The sequence below is a fragment of the Polypterus senegalus genome, chromosome 11, assembly GCF_016835505.1.
Source record: "Polypterus senegalus isolate Bchr_013 chromosome 11, ASM1683550v1, whole genome shotgun sequence".
Taxonomy (NCBI): Eukaryota; Metazoa; Chordata; class Cladistia; order Polypteriformes; family Polypteridae; genus Polypterus; species Polypterus senegalus.
In genome coordinates this window covers 139,595,102-139,620,834 of record NC_053164.1, presented here as the reverse complement: position 1 = coordinate 139,620,834, position 25,733 = coordinate 139,595,102, and the positions used below count along the sequence as shown (strand labels likewise).

The window sequence follows — 25,733 nt, the reverse complement described above, 5'->3', positions numbered from 1 at the left end:
ATTTTAGCATCCCTAAACCTTCATGTCTTTGAAAGGAAACCAAAACACACTTTGGAAACTCACCAGGAAAACATGCATACTCCAGGCAGGGAACTCCAGGAACATGACTCCCTGCGAGGCAGCAGTGCTAACCCTCTGCCACCATGCCGCCCCAATGTGTGTTATTATTAGTATTCATTATTTAAATGAAGTTAACGATTTATCTGTAAAATGTAACATGCATACTTTAATGCATTTTATCATGAAAATGATATCGGGTATAAATCTGAGGATTCTAAATTGGAAGCATGTAGTGATTAACAACTGGGTGGGTTTTAAGATAATGTTTACAACGGTCTACTTTAATGATAAAGTAAACTGTGAGGTTCTCTATGGCTCAAATACACTGCTATACATTATGATGCTATTGTGAAGGTACAAAAAAAAAAGATGGCACAGAAGATGGTATGTAAGACATTAAAAATGTGTTGTGTCATTACATTGGGGAGTATGTGATGCTTGCTTCACCACATCGAACCATTCATCAAACTTCAAATCACGCACATCGATTCTGGAGGACCCTCAAAGCGAATTTCTGTCACATGTAGATAATAAACAGACACTCTGACGTCACGATCCAACTTTTATCACACTGCACCACCTGACTTTTTGCTGGTACTGCAACTTGCCCACGTGTTGTGTAATTTCTGAGGACATGCTCAGAGAACGCGTCAAATGAACGCTGGGAACACGTGGCAGACATAATGCGGCCAATAAATAAAATAAACCAATCTACCACTAAACTGACTTTGAATTCCTTCACTACATTATTGGCAAGTTGAATAATTTTGCTAAACTTGGTGAATAATAATGCATGTTTCTTAACTCGGTGAGAAATTTTGTTTAGAATTAGGCAGAAAGTCATTAATATTATTCTGAAACATTTATTCCATGCTTATGCTCTCTTTTCTGTTTAGCTTCTTTTGGTTCTTATGAGGAAATATAACATAGTAGGTTTTGTGTTATTAACTAGCTAACGCTACTGGGTCTGGGTGGGGTTTTAATTGTTCTTTCATGATTAATGAATCTTAACTTTTTCTGTCATTTACTGGATTGGGTGTATTTTTGACAAGTGTATTTTTTTAATGTAGCAAACTGTCTGGTAGCTGTAAAATGTAAAACAAAAAGAAAATAAAAATTAAGACAGTGGTATGCATCCTTAACCATAACCAATATTGTACTTTTATATTGCATTATAGAATAATATAATATACTAATATAGTGCTACAGCTAACAACTTTTTTGTCAATGGTTAGGTGGCCGATTAGTATTATGATTAATCAACATTTGTACAAAAGTTTAAGCATTTTTTTCAAAAGGGAAAAAGCTGTATTCTTTTCACAAATATTCTTCTTCAGAAAAATTGTACAGGGTGAGCCAAAAAAAGTACTACATTTTAAATGCTTATTCTACAAAAACAAGATAAAATCTGTTTCATTACGACTCAAGAAAGGGTATACAAAATGGTGGTGGCCATCTTTAACGATACACTCTTCGAAACGATTTCTAAATGCTCGCGTGACTCATTCGGCCATTTCATGGAGAATAGCGGCTATTTTGTGGTGAATAGCATCCTTGAGGGTTTCAAGATTTTGAGGTTGGTGTGTGTTTACCTACAACTTGAGAGAGCCCCACAAGAAGAAATCGCACAGCAAGGTCAGTCGAACATGTAGGCCACTCGACATCACTGCGCAGGGAGATCAGCTTCCCTGGAAACATCTGCAAAACTTGGATGGATCTCCACGCCGTATGAGCTGTTGCTCCATCCTGTTGAAACCAGGTATCCACCACATCCATTTCTTCCATTTGGGGCCACAAAATGTTCTCTAGCATTTCAATGTAACGTTCTAACTGTTGCTTCCCCTCCTCAAAAAAGTAAGGGTCTACAATGCCAAATTCTGCAATGGCGTAACAAATTGTAACATGCTCACTGTGCTGTGGTCTCTGGTGAAGTTAACAAAGGTTGGTTTCAGCCCAAAGTTTTTCTTATTTACGCAACCATTTAAATGGAAATGTGCCTTATCACTGCACAAAGATGGCATCTCGATGAATGGTTTTGCAGAATGTTCTCTCACAACTTTAAACGGCTCTCCGAGTCTTTCTCGCGGAGTTTCTGCAGTACCATCATTTTGTATGGATGGAAATTAAGGTCCTCATCCAAAATCCTCTTCAAAGACGTGTTGGAAATGCCTAAGGCAGAAGCGTGTTCGCACACTGAATATCTAGGAGACTACAAAATTGATGCCCTTACGGCTTGGATGTTTTCAGGCATTCGTACAGTCTGAGGACAGCCTGTAAACTTTCTGTTTAATGTTGTACCAGCCTGTATAAATTTAGCCACCCACTGAAGAATTGTTTTCCGATTTGGGACATCACCATTAGGAGGAATTCTGCAGTGCGTTCGGAAAGCGTGTTGTGTAGTGATGATGGATTTATTGTTTTTGAAGAACACTTCTACAGTGAAAGCATGGTGCACAGCAGGCCAAGGCATGTTGCTGACTGAAAACTACAAAAGATCGCCTATGAAAAGATCCCCGCCCCAACCCACTCAGCTGCCTCTACCTCATGCAACAACCTTGAGAAATGTGGTACATCATTTTGGCTCACCCTGTATAAATAATCTGTAAAATTATATTAAGTAAATGTTGGTGTTGTAAAAACTTACTGAAGCATTTTGCATTTAGTTTAAAGAAAATGTGCCTTCTGTGCTTTCAATATATGTTTGTGACAACAAAAAGGGATAAGTAATCATTTTATTGCATATTCTTGGTACTGTTTTTCTTGAGGTAAGTATATGTTTTCTATTCGCTTATGTGATAGCAGAGACCTTTCTGAAAGGGGTTCTCAGATGAATATATAAGTACATCAGAACAATGCCAAGCATATGGCATAAGCAGTTTAGTGTGATTTTTGTCTGTGAAGTGGAGCCCACACCTCCGAGTGGTGAAAGGTTATTGCAGAGGAATACGAGCACTGAGGTTGTGCATGCAGATGGTCTTATTTTAGAATGACACTCTCATACTGTTTTTCTTTATAAGTGACATGTTTAAGCTGTTTTACGATGTGTGTGAAATCTCAAGATGCACATCAATGCTCTACAGCTTTCTTGGCTGCCGAAATGAATGTACAGTATGCTGTAAATAAGGCTTTTGTTTGCCGGTCACACCCTATGCCCGTGGCTTTCATTATAAAATGCCAGGACAGACTATGTATTTTTTAAATTTATAGAAAACATTTAACTTTGGAACATTTCACTTGGCATGTGTATATTGTACCATGTTTATGAAGAAATAAGTTTGACTTGTAAAATATACAACTTATCCTTTAAGTCACATAAAAAAAAAAATCTTTTGCTTTTTTGCAGGTGCACGAATACCTCAGGAGTAAGCTATGTTCTCTCTATGAAAATGACTGCATTTTTGACAAATTTGAATGCTGCTGGAATGGAAATGACAGGTAATATTATGCAACTTTAAATTTTTTGGATAATATAAAACATATTAGTCTATAGCAAGTACTTCACTTTGTTTTAAGAGTTTTACTTTTTACGTTTAGGTTTCTGAGTAGCGACTGGGTCAAAGATTTTTTTTTTTCTCTTAAAAATATGTTCTGTTTTGCCATAAACCTAAATGCTTACCTAGGGAAGTATAACCAGATTTTAAAGTCTAGATGATCTTCCTCTTACTAATTTGCTTGTTCAGCCTATTCTGTTTTTTTTGTATTTTTATTTTTGTTTGTGTAAATGAATAGTTTTTGTATACTATATAGTCATAAGAAATTACTTCTTATACTGGTGTACATTCTATTTTTTTGTAAACATTTAATATTTTTATCAGGACCAGATAAGTGCAAATAAGTTTGGTACCTTTTACATTTGTGACATGATATTTTCAGTGTTTTAAAAAACTTCTTTGCAGTATTATTCCATTTTTTTGTGTGGATTTCCTCCAACTTGAGGTTTGCGAACAGTCCATGATTATGTCTTTGTTAATCTGATTTAAAGAAGAATGGTTTTTGTAGCTTTTAGTGTTTAACTGTGCTAGCTTGGTATATCTGTAACAGTAAAGTAGATTTTTGGTGTGCAGATGCATAAAGATGCCTCACTAATTCTTTTATGTTTCACTGTTGGAATACTTAGTGAACCAGTATTCAGGATCTTCAGTAGGTTTAGGAATAGAAATGAGAGGGGGACAAGCACACCAAATAAAGGAAGATAGATTGTTTGGAGGTTTTTTTGTTTTTTTGCACCTTCACAGTAGCACCAGTGTATGAGAGTGCATTTTAAACCACAGAGAAAAAATTAGGGACAAACTGAAAAGTCTATTTTGTGATTAAAATGGAAATGTTGATTTTAATCTTGAAATCTCCACTTTAATCTCAAGGATGAGGAACATTCAGCCAAAAGAGGTTGGTTTAAGTGCACCCAAGAAGGCAAGACCTCTACTTCTTCCGTTAGAAATATTCACCACACCCTAACTACTATGACTGCTGTTTATTATCAAGTTACAGATCAGCTTGGGCAACAATCTGTACTTTAAAGTGAAATTAGTTTAGTTACTTATTGCTTACAAAAAAAGTAACTACAATTGTTATATAGTTATTATAAAATATAATGAGTTACAAACTGTGCTTCTTCCTTTGTGTTTTTCCTTTTACTATAGTTATGAAACCTGTACTTGCATTCAAAGTGACTCTGTTTCCTTGAACAAAGAGGAAAAACGGTATTGCAATATTCATTACTGTCCATTCCAGATCAAAATAACATAAAGCAGGATATACTAGAAAAAAAAAACATTTAGATATGTACCATGGTTATGGATCATACAGGATAGCCTGAAAGGGTTATTTATTTAAATGTTTTAAATTGCATATTGTTATAGAATGTATCATTTATGAATTCTAAACCTAAAACTAACTATATTAACTAGCACAGATGGATGGAAATACTAACATTGTCAGTTTGCACTGATTATTGCCTAGTTATATTGCAGACTAATATAGGTTCATGTAGGCTACATAAGGTAACATATAATTAATTAAACAACAATGTATCATGTCTGCTTTGGGGTAGGCTGAGTGAGGCATATGAAATTGACCGATTCCACTCTGTGTCATCTGCTTTTTAGCTGCTGAGGTGCACATGCACCATGCTGTTTCAGGTCAGATCTCCCTTCTTGGTAACTAAAAAAGCTCGGCGGCTAGCATATTTGTTACTGACTCACTGATATTCTATCTCTCACTCTGACCTATACCTCAACAGCCTCTTTTATTGGCAGATATGGATTAGTAATTTTTATAGTGTGTGTAGCGTCTTGTTCTGGAATCTCCACTATACTGTGAGATATGACACCACCATTAATGTGTCAATACAGCATAGTGGCATAGATGAGATTGACATGCAGCCTCACATTGCATACAGAGCTTGCCTGCCAGTAATGTTAGTCCATCACAGAAATTAACCTAATTCACTTCAATTATCTAAGTTTTTTAATTTTAGTTCTTATTTTATTCTATACACTTTGAAGAGTTTTTGTGTATGTGAAATGATGTGTACCAAAGTACAGGACAAATTGTGTCCCTTATTGGTTCAATATGGTACAGGGTATTTTATGTTCCAATACGGGATGATCCCTTAGTATCAGGGCAGATGGCACCCATACCGGTGTCTGTGTGGTTGAAGTTCATTATCAAGAAACAATGAAGTGCCACTGACTTGATACTACTATTTAGAGAGTTGGATTCATTTAGCGCTACTTCATTAACAGTGTGTAAAGTGTAGTAAGATTAACCAAATTAAATGAACGTATTTAGGGAGTGCGTTAAAAAAAAATCTTATCACAAAAATTTTTAATGCGTTGTATTTATACAAATCTGTATAAATGTGTATTTGCATATGACCATCTTCTGTAATCTTTGGTATGAACTGTATTGTTTATTTCAACAGGTGTTTGTTCATGTTCAAACCCAAACGGAGAAAGTGAAAGTGTTAATGTATACTTTTGCTGAGTTATGAACTTAGTGCATAAATTGTACAGATCTCGACATATTTCTGGCACTCTGGCCAGAAAGCGAAATGAAGGTTCCTCACTCAACCTTACATTTAACTTGACGTCCATTGGGGGGCGTCTTGTTGATTGACTTTATAAATTGCTAGCATTGCTGAAGTTAAAATTGATATTCTATATTAGGGCTGCAATGATTAGTCGACGTAATCGACAATTTCGACTACAAAATTTTTTTTATTGCCGACGCTTCATAAACAGAACCTTCAATAAAGGCTCCAGTCACAAAGAACCACATTGGTTTTTGTAACTGCAATGCACTACAGGAACGTCTTGGGGGCAGTATCATTTGTTGTTGTTTGTCAAGACTGCACACAGTCCTACCAACGAAGAAGAACTTCTGAGGAGAAGAATAATATAGAGGAAAATAAACGTGGTTGCAATGGTGAGTCGGATAGAGTAGGGGGAAGGAGATGGAAAAAAAATTGAGACAGAAACTTTCTAAAGTATGGGAGCACTTCACCAAAAAAGAAAAAAGTTGAATCCAGATTATGTAAAGTGGAGCTTTCTTTTCACGGCAAAACCATCGCGAGGCATGAGCATCTGAAATAAAAGCATTCTAGAGATGTGATGCCGCCATCTCTTGAGAATTTATGCTGGCGCAGTTAGTTAGTTAGAGTCAGATCAGGAGGGGAGGGAGAGCTTGAACGAGACTGAGAAAATAAAAGTGAAAAAAGCTAACTTTTACAAGTAACAAATTTATACCCGATCTGTTCGTTTTCAAATAATATTGCATTGAGGAACACTCAATAAAATTGAATAAAAAAGAATTCAAGTGACGCTGAGATAGGAATAATGCAGGTTCGCCAGCGTTTGTGTGTCAGCTTTTATCCATCCAGATCAGAATTTCCAGTTCGATTGTCTCAAAACACCACTCACATCTACATTTATTCCCAGTTTCAAATAAAAAGTAACAGTGTCCGATCCCTGGGGGGCAGTAGTATGTATCATGATCGTGACTGACAGAATAAAAGTGAAAAAAAAAATGGTAACTTTTACAAGTACTGTTATAGATGCAAATCGGATGTATGTGTTTATTGTACACTCACCTAAAGGATTATTAGGAATACCTGTTCAATTTCTCATTAATGCAATTATCTAATCGACCAATCACATGGTAGTTGCTTCAGTGCATTTAGGGGTGTGGTCCTGGTGAAGACAATCTCCTGAACTCCAAACTGAATGTCAGAATGGGAAAGAAAGGTGATTTAAGCAATTTTGAGCGTGGCATGGTTGTTGGTGCCAGACGGGCCGGTCTGAGTATTTCACAATCTGCTCAGTTACTGGGATTTTCACGCACAACCATTTCTAGGGTTTACAAAGAATGGTGTGAAAAGGGAAAAACATCCAGTATGCGGCAGTCCTGTGGGCGAAAATGCCTTGTTGATGCTAGAGGTCAGAGGAGAATGGGCCGACTGATTCAAGCTGATAGAAGAGCAACTTTGACTGAAATAACCACTCGTTACAACCGAGGTATGCAGCAAAGCATTTGTGAAGCCACAACACACACAACCTTGAGGCGGATGGGCTACAACAGCAGAAGACCCCACCGGGTACCACTCATCTCCACTACAAATAGGAAAAAGAGGCTACAATTTGCACGAGCTCACCAAAATTGGACAGTTAAAGACTGGAAAAATGTTGCCTGGTCTGATGAGTCTCGATTTCTGTTGAGACATTCAAATGGTAGAGTCAGAATTTGGCGTAAAACAGAATGAGAACATGGATCCATCATGCCTTGTTACCACTGTGCAGGCTGGTGGTGGTGGTGGTGGTGGTGGTGTAATGGTGGGGGGATGTTTTCTTGGCACACTTTATGCCCCTAAGTGCCAATTGGGCATCGTTTAAATGCCACGGGCTACCTGAGCATTGTTTCTGACCATGTCCATCCCTTCATGACCACCAGTACCCATCTTCTGATGGCTACTTCCAGCAGGATAATGCACCATGTCACAAAGCTAGAATCATTTCAAATTGGTTTCTTGAACATGACAATGAGTTCACGGTACTAAAATGGCCCCCACAGTCACCAGATCTCAACCCAATAGAGCATCTTTGGAATGTGGTGAAACGGGAGCTTTGTGCCCTGGATGTGTGTGTGTGTGTATATATATATATATATATATATATATATATATATATATATATATATATATATATATATATATATATCTGTATATAACCGCTCATCACTAGGCCAATACCATCCCTACAGTGAAGCATGGTGGTGGCAGCATCATGCTGTGGGGATGTTTTTCAGCGGTAGGAACTGGGAGACTAGTCAGGATAAAGGGAAAGATGACTGCAGCAATGTACAGATACATCCTGGATGAAAACCTGCTCCAGAGCGCTCTTGACCTCAGACTGGGGCGATGGTTCATCTTTCAGCAGGACAACGACCCTAAGCACACAGCCAAGATATCAAAGGAGTGGCTCTGTGAATGTCCTTGAGTGGCCCAGCCAGAGCTCAGACTTGAATCCGATTGAACACCTCTGGAGAGATCTTAAAATGGCTGTGCACCGACGCTTCCCATCCAACCTGATGGAGCTTAAGAGGTGCTGCAAAGAGGAATGGGCGGAACTGGCCAAGGATAGGTTGGCCAAGCTTGTGGCATCATATTCAAAAAGACTTGAGGCTGTAATTGCTGCCAAAGGTGCATCGACAAAGAATTGAGCAAAGGCTGTGAATACTTATGTACATGTGATTTCTCAGTTTTTTATTTTTAATAAATTTGCAAAAACCTCAAGTAAACTTTTTTCACGTTGTCATTATGGGGTGTTGTGTGTAGAATTCTGAGGAAATAAATTAATTTAATCCAATAAATTAAGGCTGTAACATAACAAAATGTGGAAAAGGTGATGCGCTGTGAATACTTTCCGGATGCACTGTATGTGTGTGTGTATATAGATGTGTTACAGTGTTGTCTGAAAAATTGTTTTTGGGTTGAAGGGACTGTAGCAGCGTTACTGGGGAGTGAAAGCGTCAACTCCCAGCAGTCCCTGCAATGGCTGTTTTTGAGGCTGTCTGCTGGGGACAAGGAGGCTGTCACGAGATTTAAAAGGAAGCCAGTTATAAAGAGAGGGAGAAAAAAAAATCTTTTGTTGTTTCATGTCTTGCCTGTCTGTTTGCTTTTCCGTTTTACTACTTGTGGATTTTGTTTGTCCTGGATCATCCCCCTTTTTGGGGTCTATGGACTGCCTGGTGTCTTCTGTATGAGGATTTGTTGTTGACCTACAAAGAAAGGAGCGCTCCTGGTCTCATTCACATGTCACCATCTCATTAGGAAATACCAGTAGGACTGATCTCTGGATGAACTTCATTATCATTTCATTAGCTCAGTTGCTGTTTTTCATGGACTTAGAGTGTGGTTTTTGTTAGTGGTTTGTTATTGTTGAATTTATATATATTATATATCGCTGTAAAGGGAACTGGGGGGGATCGTAGTAGTTTATATAGTTATATTTTGTTTATCATTGTTTAATAAAGTCTTCTATCTCTATTTTACTACGGTTGCTTTTTTTGTCTCTGTGAGGGAGTGTGTGCGAGTCGGGCCAAGGCTGGGTGTGTTTGTGGGATCCCCACCGAAAAAATAAATAAATCATCGTCGAAGGTGAAGAAATTCTTAGCTGGGTTTTTAGTCTGCTACAGGACACTGAGTCTGGATCTTTTGAAAAGAGATGAAATCTGTTACTGGTTTAAGGAATCATATTGCTTCCTGTTTGTTTTGTTTTATTTATTAAACTGTACAATTTGGTACCATTATCATGGGAATGAGAAAGAATAACAGTTCTAATGTCCTGAATATATTTAGCAAGTATTTGCAGTTAAATAAGTTAGCATTGGTAATGCTTAACAAATTCATGGTATATGTGAAAAGCACTTTATATATTAAGTGATAATTATATTTGGTTCCACTGGTGTCTAACAATAACAATGTAGAATCTTGTGGTACTTCAGGTATGCACAATAGGTTCATTCTGACGATGAAAACTGTTTATGAACCTGCAGGTCTGGGGTTTGTACCTAGAGTTAGGTTGAAGGTCAGTTGTGGCAGTGGATTTATAATTTATGAATTTCAAAATGGGATAGCATTCTGGCATATTGGATAGAACTACTTCTTTACACAGTGATGCCTCTAGTTATGATGGTTTTTGTTTGTAGTGGTAAAATTTCAAGATTTTTTTTATTCTTGCTGTAATATCTTCAAGAGCCTCACACCATTTTGTCAAACCTACTTTTATTATTCTACTTGTAGCTTACACTGTCAACGTAATTGTATCACATATTAGTAAAACAAACTGCCTTTTTTCTGCAAATAATTTGTTCTTGAAAACATAATCTCATTCTCCAATCTCATTGTAATGGGATGTGGATGTTTCAAGATACAGTGGAACCTTGGTTCATGAACGTCTCGGTACATGTACAGTTCGGCAAACGTTTGCCTCGGTTCCCGACCACACACTCAGTATACGAACAGGCCAGTTTCCCTTTCGGTTTGTACATGTTCAGTCTCTCCCTGTGCATTTCCTGTGCAGCGAGCAAGAGAGAGAGCGTGACACACACACACACACACAGAGGCAGCGCGACACACACACACACACACACACACAGAGGCAGCGTGACACACCCACACACACACACACACACACAGAGGCAGCGACACACACACACACACACACACAGAGGCAGCGCGACACACACACACAGGCAGCGCGAGATGCAGACACAGGCAGTTCAAGAGAGAGAGAGCTGGACGCATTAAGGTAGGAAGGCAGTTAAAGAATGCACTGGGCTTGATTTTGTTTTCACTTCTATTTCCAGCAATTGGTTCGTAGTGTGCATTGTTGCAATGTTATTTTTCTTGGTGGTTTATTAAATTACAGATTTTTTCAAATGTTCATTTTTTCCCCTGTGCTTAAAACTCATTAAAAAAGTGCTTTTAGTTTTCTCTGTTGTTCAAGGTTTTCTCAGTATTGTTCAATGTTTTTACATTTAGTTTACTATTACGCTGTGCATTCTATTGTTTAACTATATTTGTGCTTAAAAACTTTAAAAAATATATATATATATTTACATACAGTTCATATGGTCTGGAACGGATTAATTGTATTTACATATGGGGGAAATTGCTTTGGTTCACGGCCAAATCAGTTTACGACCAGAGTTTTGGAACAAATTATGGTCGTGTACCGAGGTTCTACTGTAATGTAGTTATCGTGGCTAATCATGCTGCTGGAGAGTGGCATGTGGATCAGTCCATGTAAGTAATAATTTCAATGCACTCTTTGTACTCTGTGTACTCAATGGCAGTAATGACCTTATGAACCTGTGACTACAGGCAGAAACATGAAAGGAGCTTCTAGATGAATGCAAGAAACGTTTGGAGGCTGTAATCATTATTGGTATTAGGGAAAGGTACCGTTAAGTATTTAATTTGTTAAAAAAATTTAAGTTGAACAGAGTTTTTTTGTTTAACTTTAGGCATCCTACTAAAATATACTGTAGGTATGATCACCTAATACATTTACAATTCTAAAGTAATGTACTTGATGTACCTGAAATGCAAGGGTGCCAGTAACTATTGACCACAGCTATGTATAGTTGTGGCCAAAAGTTTTGAGAATGATGCAAGTATTAGTTTTTACAAAGTTTGCTTCTTCGTTGTTTTTAGATCTTTTTGTCAGATGTTTCTATGGTATACTAAAGTATAATTATATGCATTTCATAAGTTTCAAAGGCTTTTATTGACAATTATGTTAAGTTTATGCAAAACTCAGTATTTACAGTGTTGACCCTCTGTAATTCGACCTGGCATTGTGTCATTTACCTTCTGGGCTAAATCCTGATTGATGGCAGCCCATTCTTGCATAATTAATGCTTGGGAGTTTGTCAGAATTTGTGGCTTTTTGTTTGTCCACCCATTTCTTTCGGATTGACCACAAGTTCTCAATTGGATTAAGGTCTGGGGAGTTTCCTTTCCATGGATCCACAATTTTAATGTTTTGTTCCCCGAACAACTTAGTTATCACTTTTGCCTTATGGCATCAGTGCTCCATCATACTGGAAAAGGCATTGTTTGTCTCCGAACTGTTCTTGGATGGTTGGGAGAAGTTGCTTTTGGGGGATGTTTTGGTTCCATTCTTTATTAATGGCTCTGGATCGGGGCACCTCCAGTGCAGAGCTTGCTCAGGAATGGCAGCAGGCAGGTGTGGGTGCATCTGCACAGTGAGGCGAAAACACAAAGCTGAGAGTTGGATTCTAGAACATGAGGTGGGTTGCCTCTGGAATACTGTTTGTCTCAGTGTCAGTCAAGCATTATACTGTATATATATATATTTACATCTTCCAAAAATCAGTAGAATGTTCTGATAAATAACATCCATGTTTTAGGCATTTGATTTTTATTCCACTTGTCAGGTTTGTTGTCTGTGAATGATATTTTGTCCATAGACAAACTGTGTTAGTTATGTATATTTTATAGTTTAGGTAGTATAAGTTTCTGACTTTCCTACACGGTATTTGACTGTCTCACCAGTCCACACGTCTAAAATTATGCTCCTTGTTATAAAAATGTAGGTTGGGTCTCAAAGAGGTATCTTGACAGTGAAGGTCTCTACAAAAAGCCATTTAACATATAGGGTAACTTTTACAGGAGAGTGCTGCAAGCAGCAACATAGCTGTAATTCTGACAAAAATTTAAAAGTTATTCTTGTGTGGGAGTTCATTTAAAAATATCATTCAGTGGCTACTGAGTGAGCATTTTGCCTCTTTCATTATACTATTACTTGCCGTGCTGATGGTAAGTCATAAGACGTGGAAGAGAGCTAAAGCAGAACACTTTTATAGATGTGCAAGTTGGAAATGGTGCTAGGGTGTTATCATACTTTTCAGTTGAACTAATGGATGCCTAGTCAGCTTGATTCAGTATTTACTGAATAAAACAATTTTACTATTGATGATGGTATTTGTCACCTTACCGTTTTACATTCTAATAAATCTCAATGTTTTTTTTGTAGTAGTACAACAAACTTGTTAAGTTTATCTTAATCTGTTCTTGATATGTAATTGTGCACAAGGATGTGAATGAGAGAGTTTTAGTAAATCATGTATGTTTGCTTTTAAATTAGCTGGAATAACGACATTTAACGTATCTTGCCAATAAATGCAGTTATCTTACTGTGTTTTCTCAATTTAACCAACTTTACTTGGTAAGTTAATTCTGCATTTGGCAGTGAATTTGTCACTAGTTTGCTGTTCTGAATTTTACCAATATGCATTGATGATTGAAACTTATTATTAGAGATTCTGATTTCATGCATTTTAATAGCATGTTCTTGTGCTTAAAGTATGCTGACAATTGCCGGTCAGAGGTTGTCTGCATTTTTTTTTTTTTTCTTCCCATTACTGTTGAGCGTGTTGAGCATGCATTGCTCAGGAAGACTATCATGTGCAGGCAGCCCTTATCCTTTATCATGTTACAGCACACATTACCACTTGATAAGCTATTTCAGACCTCTTGCTGGCTCAGTTTTTGGTTAAGGTGGTTTTAAAAAAAAAAAAGTTTTATATTTGTCACCTTTGATGAGTTAAATAGGCAGTGCCAGTTTTTTACTGTTGATCTCTGTATAGTGTTTCCTGAGAAGGCAATCACCCAAACCATTTCAAATTATACAGTACTGTCTGATTAACTTGAAAGTATTCTGACATAAAATACTTCCTACATTTAACTGCTAAAGTTTATGGATATTATTTCAAGAGAAGACTAAAACAAAGCAGAAGATTTAGAAGGGAACCCTCAGATTTGACTTTTTCAGTATATCAGGACTAAGTGTGATCCAAATACAGATGTGGACAAATTTGTTAGTACCCCTCCATGAAAAAAGAACACACAGTAACTTGAAAATGATGAAAGCAATTGGCATCCATCTTTATTTCATATTTAACAAAAATCAGGCTTTGCTTTAGAGTTTTGTTTCAACAGAATATTTCATATAACACAAATGAAAATAGCATTGACAAAAATTATAATAATGTGTTGCACATCTTTTATATTTTGTTGCACATCTTTTAGAGGCAGTTGCAGTAAACAAGCAATTCCTTTAGCTCTCAGTGAGACTTCTGACACCAGTCAACGGATCATTTGTCCCTTTTTTCCTGAGCAAACTGCTCCAGCTATATCAGTTTTGAAGGGTACATTCTTCAGACTACTTTCAGTTATTTCCATAAATGTTCAATAAAATTCAAATCAGGGCTCATAAAAGAGCAATTCAGAATAGTCCGCTGTTTTGTTTTTAGCCGTGTTTGGGTGCCTTTAGCTGTGTTTTTGGGTCATTATGCTGTTGCAGGATCCAAGACCTGTGACTTGAATGGAGCTTTCAGAGACTAGGAAGTATGTTTTGCTCCACAGTCTCATGATAGTCTTGAGATTTCATTGTTTCCTGCACAGTCTCAGGACACCCTTTGCCAGACACAGTAAAGCAGACCCAAAACATAACCAAGTCTTCTCCATGTTTCACAGTAGGTATGGTGTTCTTTCCTTAGAAAACTTCTTTTTTTTATCTATGGACATGAAGCTGATGTGACTTGCCAAAAAGCTCCAGTTTTGTCTCATCTGTCCATAGGACATTCTCCCAGAAGCATTGCCTATTTTGGGGTTGATTTTACTCTTGCGGCCGTGTTCAGGGACATTGGCACCAGTTCCATGGACCTTAAACTTCTTAATAATATTTGCAACTGTTGTCACTGGAACATCAGGTTGTTTGGAGATGCTCTAATAGTCTTTGCCTTTAACATTATTGTCTATAATTTTCTTTCTTATCTCCTCAGACAACTCTGTCCTTTGCTTTCACTGGTCCATATTTAGCGTTGGACACATGATGATACCAAACAGATTGACTGATTGCACCATTGGAGACATGTGTGATACTAATTAAAGAAAACGGCTAACTTGAAAAATTACTACAATCCAGTTGTTGGTAATATTTTCTAGGGGTACCAACAAATGTGTCCAGGCCATTTTAGAATATCTTTGTAGAATAAGTACAGTGGAACCTCGGTTCACGACCAAAAAGTTCGCCAAACTTTTGCCTCGGTTCATGACCACACACTCGGTATACGAACAAGCCAGTTTCCCTTTCGGTTTGGGCGCGCCGATGATTTTCGCACGTGTTGCATTGTTCTCGGTCAGGTGTGCCTGCCTGCTACTGAGAGAGAGAGGGGGAGCATGCGTGCACATGCGTGCCTGCCTGCCTGCTGCGGAGGGGGAGGGTGGGTGCTGCTGAGAGAGAGAGAGAGAGAAAGCCTGCATGTCCGTGCCTGCCTGGCTGGCTGGTTCATACGCGCCGATTACTGTATTTAAGCAGAACCGCTCCCTGTTCATTGTTCTCAGTCAGACGTACGTTCTTTACCTGCGCTCTACAGTATTTCGTGTGCTTTTGCAGTTAACTATGGCTTCTAAGCAAGTGAAGAGTGGTCAGAAGAAAGTTTTGAAGAAAATTGAAATCGAAGTAAAGAAAAATTATTGAAAAGTTTGTGCGTGGCGTTCATATTACTGAACTTGCCGCCGAGTACAAGAAGTCAAAATCTACGATTTCGACTATTCTAAAGCAGAAAGAATCTATTAAAGCAGCTGATATTGCAAAAGGAGTTACAGCGTTAACCAGGAAAAGGTTTCAAGTGCTGGAAGAGGTGGAAAAACTGTTTACCAGTTTGCTCATTTACCAATTTGAGAACTCTCGTGCTTTCAAGCAGCACAATGTAAACAAAGCCAGACTGCCAGTAATGTGGAGGGCAAACACGAAGGGTTGGGTCACAAGGACTTTGTTTTTGGAATGGCTGCATGAGCCTTTCGCTCCCACCAGCTAAACAGCTAAAAACACCAGAAACCCAAGAAATCACAACAGAGTAAACACCTGAAGGAAAACATCCCTCCATTGCGGAGCCAGACTCTCCCTCCTCTCCACCCAGTCCCTCCTCACTTCATGCCAGAACTCGACTCATGCAAGGTTAGTTTTCTTGGTGGTTTTTGTATTACAGATTTTTCAAAAGTTACATTTTCAGTTCGTAGCGTGAATTGTTGCAATGTTACTTTTCTCTTTTTTCAAATGTTCCTTTATTCCGCTGTGCTTAAAACTCATTTTAAAAAAAGTGTTTACAGTGATCGGGCTGTAAGGCTATTAGCATGAACTCCTGCAATGTTACTTTTTTGGTTGCTTGTGGTTGGTTTTTAAATTAAAGTTTGGATTTGTTCAAATGTTCCCCTTTGTTCAGAGAGAGAAAGAGAGAGAGAGACAGAGATTGCGAGCACGTGCTGCTGACAGAGAGGGAGCGAGCGTGTGCTGCTGACAGAGGGGGAGGGTGTTTTTTTTTTTTACTCATTGCTGGTTCATTACACGTCTCGATCTATGTGTCTGTTATGTTCCCGCAACTCCAACAAAATATGGAAATACCAGATAATTCTGTATCCTCCCTGACTATGTTTATGCCTAGAAAGATGAGCCAAAAACATTTTTTTTCACAACAAGCAACTAAAAAGTCAACATAAATACAGAAGGAAAGATGCATCTAGTATTCATTGTTGTCCCAAAGATTGAGTACACGTCTTTTGTGCGATATTTTTTGTCACCAATGCACAGTCCAATGTCATAATTAGGAGAGTAGACGCCCATTTCTTTGCACACATTTTATTTTTCCTGTTGCTTGTGCAGGAAGAATGTTAGTGCCTGATTAGCACAAGGGACATGCACTGTGGTAATGTACAATAACGCAATGGGCAAGGTATAATGACTTACACATTTCCTCTGAAGTGAACATTAACAATTGCTGTATTGGGAATAGTGCTTTTGAGGCTAACATCTTTCTTGTCCTTCTATTTGATCACAGTCTTTTTGCCTTTTTGTGCCATAAAGCTACTTGCACCATGGTGAACCGTCATTGGACCAAATTCAACAGGCACATCACAGTGTTCATTCATACAGTACCGTATACATCAGTTCAACTAATTGATTAGTGTCCATTTATTCTAAAATTGCTTTTACAGCATTTTATTTATACAATGTTTTGTTGTGTTTTTTTTTTTTTTTCTTTCTTTGTGAAGACTTTGCTCCACTCATGACTGTTAATGAGTTACCAAATGGTGCCAGAACACATGGAAAAAAATCTGGACTTTTTTTTCTGTATGGTATTATTTCATCAACAAATTGGCAGCAGAATAACATCCCAATCGTTAAACTGTCTTAATGTTCCATATCTCATCAATCGACTAGCACTAGTAGTACCTGAGGTTAGCTGTATTTACATAGACTTACAAGCCTCAGAGACCCTCATGTTAATACCAAGGAAGTTAATTGTCTCATAGTACACTAATTCAGGATATACAGTTGAGCCTGTATTCCACAGAGAACAGTGTTGCCTGAGAAGTAAGTCATCACACCCTATAAGTCAGCCTACCATCACCAAGTATCTATCATATTTAATAAACAGTCAGCTTGTCTAGCCTTTGCCATTTTTATTTATATGTGAAACAGTTCATTGCATATACTTGTTAATATGTGTATCAGTTATACCTACACTGGTAACAGTGATACACACATGCTAGAGATACTGTTTTCCAGCTCATTCTGATGGTACTTGTTGTAGGCTTTTTCATTTGTCATGGTCTGACCTCAAATTGCCAATTTTAAGTACATAAATACTGTAGTTTCACAGACTAATTCTTTTATATTTAAAAAAAAAAAACTATAAAGTAATCCTTATTTCTTTAGAAACTTAATTTACAGTATGTGCTGTAAGTTAATTGAAGATGGTTATGACTGACCAGGCCACATGAGGCTTGACTCGCCAATAACAGTCTCCTAAGTTCTTCTGGTGAATTTCCGTGTTTCCCAAATATTTAGTCTTTCTGTTGTGCCAAAAGTCTCCTCCTGTATCATTATTTGTATCCAGTATACCTCCCATGTGTTTTTCTTTTTTTGTTCTTGATTTAAAATGAAGCTGATTAATTGATTACACTTAATGCTAGTCTAATAAACTGACACATGTTGTCTTTCACCATATTAGTTGTTTGATGTATGCTTGCCATTTGATTAGATGCCTATTAAAGCTATCCTGTCGCTCTCTTTCAGTGTGGTAATGACTGGCTCCTACAACAACTTCTTCCGAATGTTTGATCGTGGCCAAAAGAAGGATGTGACACTAGAAGCATCACGAGAAAGCAGCAAGCCACGAGCAGTATTAAAACCTCGCAAGGTGTGTGCAGGTGGAAAGCGTAAAAAGGACGAAATAAGTGTTGACAGCCTGGACTTTAATAAGAAGATACTGCACACTGCCTGGCACCCCCAGGAGAACATCATTGCAGTAGCAACAACCAACAACCTTTACATATTTCAGGACAAACTGAACTAACAAATATATACCCATCTCTGTCTGCAAGGAAGAGAAAAGGAAGACGCAACAAACATGGAAAATAAATTCTGAGAGTGCATCTTTTGCCTCAGCCAATATAGCAGAGTTTGTAGCCTTTGTACTTTCAGGAGAAGGGGAAGGGGCATTTCCCAGCAGGTCACACTTTCCCCAGTATTTTCATTTTGTGCCATTTGTTTTTTTAACATTTTTGGGGCTACATGGTTGTATGCTGATATTGGCATAATTCTGTGTTCCTCAACCACCAACCTTTTCTGTGCAAAACATATGTTTAAGCATAGTGGCCACTTTAACAGCATCTTTCACTACGTGTTCCATTATCACAACAAACTATAATGTCCCAAATAGAAATTTTTCCAGTGGTGCCAGCTATGTTTTTAAAACTATAGTGGAGCATCCTGGGTAATATTGCTTCTTCTGCCTTGTATTTGTAACCAGGTCAAATGTTAACTGATTAAAAGGCCTCTAGCTTTGCATTTCATTGATTTGGTCCACAGAATATGCTCAAAAAACATAATCATGTCTTCACCTCAGCATTTCTTTGTTTCAGAAAATAAGGGAGTGTGGTTAGTTCCTGTTTTACTCTGCTTCTGGGGTTATAAAATGTCTTACAGTGGCCCTTTTTTTTTAGATATGTTTAATATTAATTTCACACAACCTGGAGACATCTGGAGACCATTTTTTCATTTTGATATGATTTAAACCAGCCTTAAGGATGTCTGTATACTTGAGCCACTGTTTTGTACAGGGCAGTGTCGTGTCCTGTGCTAGACTTGCACATTTTTGGAGCAGTGCTCCAAAATTCTTATTTTCAGTGAATTCTGTTTTTGGATTATTACAGTATTTTGTGAGAAATGCCACACATACATAAACAGTTTGATGTCAATGCTGCTAAGAGTATGATAAGTCTAATGTGTTGATGCTGGTAAAAGAGGCAGCCACCCTCCATGTATCAAATTGTTTTTGGGCAGAGTAGTGATATGAAATGGTATCACTGTCATTGAGCAGAAATGGGAAACATAATGTTTTGTTCATCCCTCCTTGTGTGCATGAAAGTTTAAAATCTGTAAGGTTATTTCTTGCATTGAAATGTTTAACTCCATATACATAATATACATTGCTTCCACAAGTTTAAGATTTTGGTCATAGATAGTACTTGTCAATCTGAAAAACTTCGTAGAATCATGTCATCCTGCTTAAACTAAAGCACAAATTACATGAGTGAAAATTTTATTGGTCTGTAAATTTATATATCTTGCTGCTTTGTTTTTCCAGAAATGAGAAAAGCAATAGATGCGGGATGCAGTTCTCCACTGCCAGTGAGCCTTTCAGCAGTAATCTATCGTTTTGTTGTAGTCTAATAATTTTAGGGGCCAATCATGTAACTAACTATAACTATAAAAATATCTGTAATGTACTGAAAACAGTAAGTCCTTTTTATTTATGTATTTATTTAAACACTATTTTATTGCTGGAATCTAAAGCTATCCACTTGCTTCATAATTTGGACCCTTTATTATATTTATATGTGCTAGTTTGTTTGTTTGTTTTTTTTTTTTTTTTTTTTTCCCATTTCAGGAAACTTTGTCATTGTAGTGAGCAGAATACTGCAGCCACAGGCCCAGTTACCAAAAAAAAAACACAAATAGGTTTATTGCTTCTCATACTATTGTATCTCATAGTGCCAGTACCCTGGTTTTATGAGTCATCTGACTACCTCTTCTTTGGTTCACATTCAGACATCAGCAGACTTCAGGTGCTGATCAACAGCATCACAATCCCTTTTACTCAGAAAACTGTGCAGCTGTCTGTGCAAGTCATAAACAAGCACAAATGTGTTGCATAATACACTTGTTTTGTATTATGTTTTTGATCACAGTGAAGGTTTGTATACATTAATGTTAATATATCATATTAGTGATTAGTGATTCCAACATGCAGTCTCACTTGTGATTATGTACTGGAATCTATTAATTTGCTACTGTGGGACTATCCTCTAATTTTCTGCTTAGAAACCTGTTTATTTTGCTAAAAGAAGACTTTGTTTAAGTTGCGTTTATTGTCTTTCTCAAGTCCAAGCACCTGGTTAAAGAGATGTGTCTCAGACAGTAATTTATAACAGAGGTGAGAGCTTACAGAAATGTAAATTAGAGAGAATTAGAAAGTAAATAAATTTACATATATTTAAAAAATGGCTGTGGCTGTAGAGTTCTCCCATTGTATCTTGCACTTAGCTGCTGAATCTGTATAAATGCAAACACCTGAAATTGAAGCACATGCAACTTGTAATTCTAAGTCTGTGTGCAGGTTTTATCCTTTCTTAGAATTTAAAGCTCCAAAATTTCTTAACTTGATTTGCTACCTGCAGAACTATTTGCTGCCAACTACCCTACTGATAAGCAAGTTGAGTTAATGAAGTGTAAGAAAGTACTTTTTTTTAATTGCCTTTTAATATGTATAACAAGACTGTTTTCTCAGGACACAGCTGAGTATCTTTCTTTTGTTGTCACTAGAGTTGTGCACCAAATCGCACAATGCTTTTGTGCATTTTTCAGGGAACAGGATGTATGTATGTGTATCTCTTCTACAGCGTATTTCTCAAAGTTAAGATACAAGAATGACTTTGCCTTATAAGGATTGTTATTTTAATGGTAATGACGCTGGCAGCATTTATAGCCTTTATTTTGAAGATGGACTTAATATGTTTTAAGTATTACATTATCCCTGTTGAGGACAGGAACTCAAAATCTTCACCTAGCTTTACGGCGAAGTTGCATAAAGAATGTGACCAGATTCCTAGTTTTTTGACTGGGAAAAGCTCTTTAGAATGAGGAGGTGGAATAGCATGTTTACATTACAGAATTTAAACTACTTTAACTGCCATATGCTGTCTAAGGACAACTCAAAGCTTTGTTTAACAAAGGAAATGTGTATTCAAATGGAAGGGAAAGGACATTAGTTCACTATTTTGGTGTAGACATTATTTGCACTTTTGCTATTGCATCCTGTATGCTTTTGCAAGGCATGAATACGTTAGTTCAAAGTTCATATAACAATAATGAACAGTAGCTTGTTTTGCACCATCTGAATTATTGATTTAATATTCCAAGCTAACCTGTTTTTTTCCCTAATCTGTAATACACTATGAAATTTGCAGGTTATGTGCAGATACTGTATGTAGAGTTTTCTGCAAACTAAAGTAAGTTTGTTTTAAAGCTTAAATTTAGCAAAGAGACACTGCTTCCATTCTACATCACTTTTGATGTAGATCATGTAGTTTCATATTGCACATCTGTGGTATATCTGAACTCTGAAATCTATCAAAATAACTCATTTTTTTATCACCTTTCTCTGTATTATCTTTCAAAAATATACTTTTTTTTTCTCAGTGGATAAATAAGGAACTTGCTAATGTGGAATGCGGCTGGTGTTGTGCACACACTTGACTCTTCCATTTTTTCCATTGTCATATTCCAAATTTGATTTCAGTCTTCATGAATCCGTAGTTAAATTTTTTGTGCAAGCAAAGCACTGTAAATCTTTTCATAAATTCTTGTACATTCTAAGAACTCAAAGCATTCAAACATTGTAAACCATTAAAAAAGCTGCATTTGAAAGGGCTTGCTGCCCAGACCTCTCCCCATCCTCATCAAGAATGCCAGTTCTGAATCTCTCCGTCAAACCGAATGTGTATCATACTCCTATGTCCAATAAAAAGCGTTTTGCCCCTTTTTAATCAGAACCTTAACAGTGAAATCAGAAACTGATGCAGTACCTTGGCAAAGGGGTTTGTTTTTCTTTGTCTGTCCATGCTGTTTCTTTTAAAGGGATGATCTGTGATGTTAATTTATCCCAGTGTTTTAACAACTTTATTTGTAACCTGTGTCTAACTGCCTCTGGTACAACTGGGCAACAATGAACTACTGAATAAAACTGGTGACAAATGGTGCCCTAATTGTGCCTTTTTTGTGGATCTACTGTCTTTCTCTCTCTCTGGTACTACAAAAAATCACTTGCAATTTGAATAGGCAGGTCTGCACCAAGTGATATTACAGTTAACTGAATAACAGAAGAAAATATTTAACAGTAAAAGAAGTGGTTGTGTTTTTATGATACATTATCCTTATTAGAAAAATAAACCAATACTGATTTGTTAGTTAATTTTTACATTATCGGCTTCCATGTGAATAGTTAGGTTTTGATCTTAAGCCGGTGTCACATTACATGAGTTCTGCAGTAGTTTGAGAGAATGTCAAACTTGGCAACTGCAGGTGGTGAACTAATCATTTGAGTATTTCATATTGCACAAGTAGAAATCGCAGGGTATATAAAATTAGATGTCTGTGTATAAAGTTTCCAGCAAAGTTTCACATTTCCAGAATATTGCAAACTTGCCACTTTTTCTACCAGCCAGTAATGTACTACCTGATGGAGCTAGTGCAAAGGCTTTGCAGGTATGGCGAGTTCACCTTTGATTTCTGCCTTTTTTATTTTGTTCTGTACCAATTTGTTATAATTATTTAATTTGAATCTTTGCATTAAATATAACAAAGTCATTGTTTTTCTCTATAATTATAATGAACATATTGTTGAAAACATTCATTTTTTCTTTCAATGGTACCATTTATAAGTCAACCCTAGAACACTTTGGAAGCCATTTGCCTTTAAAGTAGCAGAGTTTGATTGAATGTACAAACAAGCATCAAATTACAGGTGTAGATCAGACCACCATTGTCCATTTTGTCAGTCTGGAACTCTAGTCCTAGTTTAGGAGGCTACAGCCAAGACACTCTTACTAATAGCTACAAAGTGTCAGTCTCCATGGCAGGTTTCATTGCCGAAATGTAGCTTGCACAAGCTAGACACCTTAGTTCTGAACAAAGGACCATAAATAAAGGATGACTTGATGGCCAGAACTTTGCATCAGTGGTCAACTGAAAGGATGTGCTTATGTGCACCCGAGAACCCAGTGGCAAGACCAATTTTCCTTTCTTCAAAAATATCAATTATATCCTAAATAACTTTTATTTTAATCAAGTTACAGATCAACCCTAGAGCACTTTGGAAGCCATTTGCCTTTAAAGTACCATATTGGAGTTTGGATGAGGTTGCCATTAAACTAACCTTGCTGAGGAATAGCAAGTGCTGAAGTGAGAGAGAGAGAGAGAGAGAGAGACCGTATTGCAAAGCCAGATGCTCATTTTGCTTACAATGACAGCTGACTGATCAATAGCTGATCCATCAGGTGTAAATTTGCTAGCACTTGAAGACACTGTGTAAAATCCTCAAAGAGAACTTGCAGTATTGCCCACAACCAAAAGGTGCAACTGAATGTAAAGGAGGAGACAAGCTCCTGAACAAAGAAAGAAAGCACGTCAAAAAATTCTTTCAGATGTCTGAAGAAAGCCAATCAAGGAAGGAACAAAGCAATGCTCATCTCAACCTAGAAGTACCATTTTGATTCCTAGAACTTTGACGTGTAATTTAATAGATAGGACAAAGAAAGCTAATGTATTATGGTATTTGTGTCATTGTAAGGTAATAACCTTGTGAAGAACAAGTTCTGGCTATTACGAGTTTCTCATCTAGGTCCAGCTACATCTTACACATGTACAAACTGAGAGCACTCTGTGTTGTAGGTGGTGATAAGACAGTACAGAGCCTAGCTGTGAGCAAACAAGTACTGCAACACAACCATGAGAAGCTTTACAACTAGTTAAAGAATGTATCCATCTTGAATACATAAATATAACAGAAAAAGAAATATCTAAGCCAAGAGGTAGCATTCAGACATTATGTGCCTTTTGCAATAGTAGAGAAAAAGTTCAATTACCTGTAAGCTTTTGTAATTTTAGATTTTATTTATTTTCTATCTCATATATATATAGTATAGTGTACACCAGACCAAGTCATGTTGCCAACTGAAAACTACAAGGGATCACCTACCAAACAACCCCCTCATGAAATGGCCTTGAGAAATGTGGTACTTTTATTATTGCTCAACCTGTATGTATGTGTGTGTGTATATATATATATATATATATATATATATATATGTATATATATATATATATATATATATATATATATATATATATATATATATATATATATATATATGTATATATATATATATATATATATATATATATATATATATGTATATATATATATATATATATATATATATATATATATATATATATATATATATATATATATATATGTATATATATATATATATATATATATATATATATATATATATATGTATATATATATATATATATATATATATATATATATAATTGTCAAGTTTGGGTCACAAAGTACAGGAGGATTTCCAAGGAGTAGAAACTTTGTTGCTGTCCAAGTAGATACAAACACAAGTCTCTTTCAGAAGAGATCCAGCCACACAAGGAACAGCTGTCAAACATTATGCCTCGGGCCCGACTCCTGGTCAAAAGAACACAAAGTTTTCCTCTTCAGGAGGATACAGCAGCTCGGAAGAAGAGACCGGAGCAGAGGGAGTCTGTGGGAAGAGACACAGGAGAGTGAGACTTTAGGATGACCGTGGCTCAGTCTTTTAAATGTTCGAAACCCTGAGACTCTATCTCGTGTTTTTAGGTGCAAGGCAGGGATATAATATATTATATAGTGACGTGCGAGTCCCTGTCTTGCATCCCAAAACACAAGGCTGGGTCTCAGTACTTTAGCAAAACCAACTTTATTCAGCTTCAAAACAGGAACAGTACGGTTATTTATTGTATCTACAACTTTCCTATACACATACCCAGTTTGCACTTCTTAGGGTTGGCTGTCAACCCTGCCGCCCGTAAACTGTCTAGCACCATGTGGAGGTGGACAAGATGACATCCCCGGTCATTATTGAAAATGACCACATCGTCAAGATAGGCACTAACGTATGTGGAATGGAGATGCAGGATCTGGTCCATTATTCAGTGAAAGGTCATCGGTGCACCATGGTGACCAAAAGGGAGTGCCGTAAATTCAAACCGTCCATCTGGTGTGGCAAACACAATCTTGTAACAACTAGACTCCTCCAATGGGACCTGTCAGTAACCTTCGTGATGTCAAGGGTGGAGGTATATGAAGCCTGCCCAAGCTTTTCTAACAGCTAGTCCTCAAGTGGGATCGGGTATGCATCAAACTTGGAAATCTTATTTAAACGCCTAAAATCAATACAGAAC

The 25,733-nt window shown here is 37.1% G+C and overlaps 1 protein-coding gene across 2 annotated transcripts in view; it reads left to right on the top strand.

Moving 5' to 3' along the window:
- The window catches only part of LOC120539532 (serine/threonine-protein phosphatase 2A 55 kDa regulatory subunit B alpha isoform), a 158,946-nt gene extending 136,469 nt beyond the window's left edge, over positions 1-22,477 (top strand). The window contains exons 9-10 of one of the 2 annotated variants that reach the window (XM_039769680.1): positions 3,404-3,495; positions 18,225-22,477. In XM_039769680.1, coding sequence (XP_039625614.1) covers positions 3,404-3,495; positions 18,225-18,504 — 372 coding nt within the window. In that variant the 3' untranslated portion in view covers positions 18,505-22,477. Of the gene's footprint in view, positions 1-3,403; positions 3,496-4,421; positions 4,548-18,224 lie in introns of those variants that run through there. The other variant, XM_039769682.1, reaches the window with a different exon arrangement.
- The last annotated feature ends 3,256 nt before the right edge of the window (positions 22,478-25,733 follow it).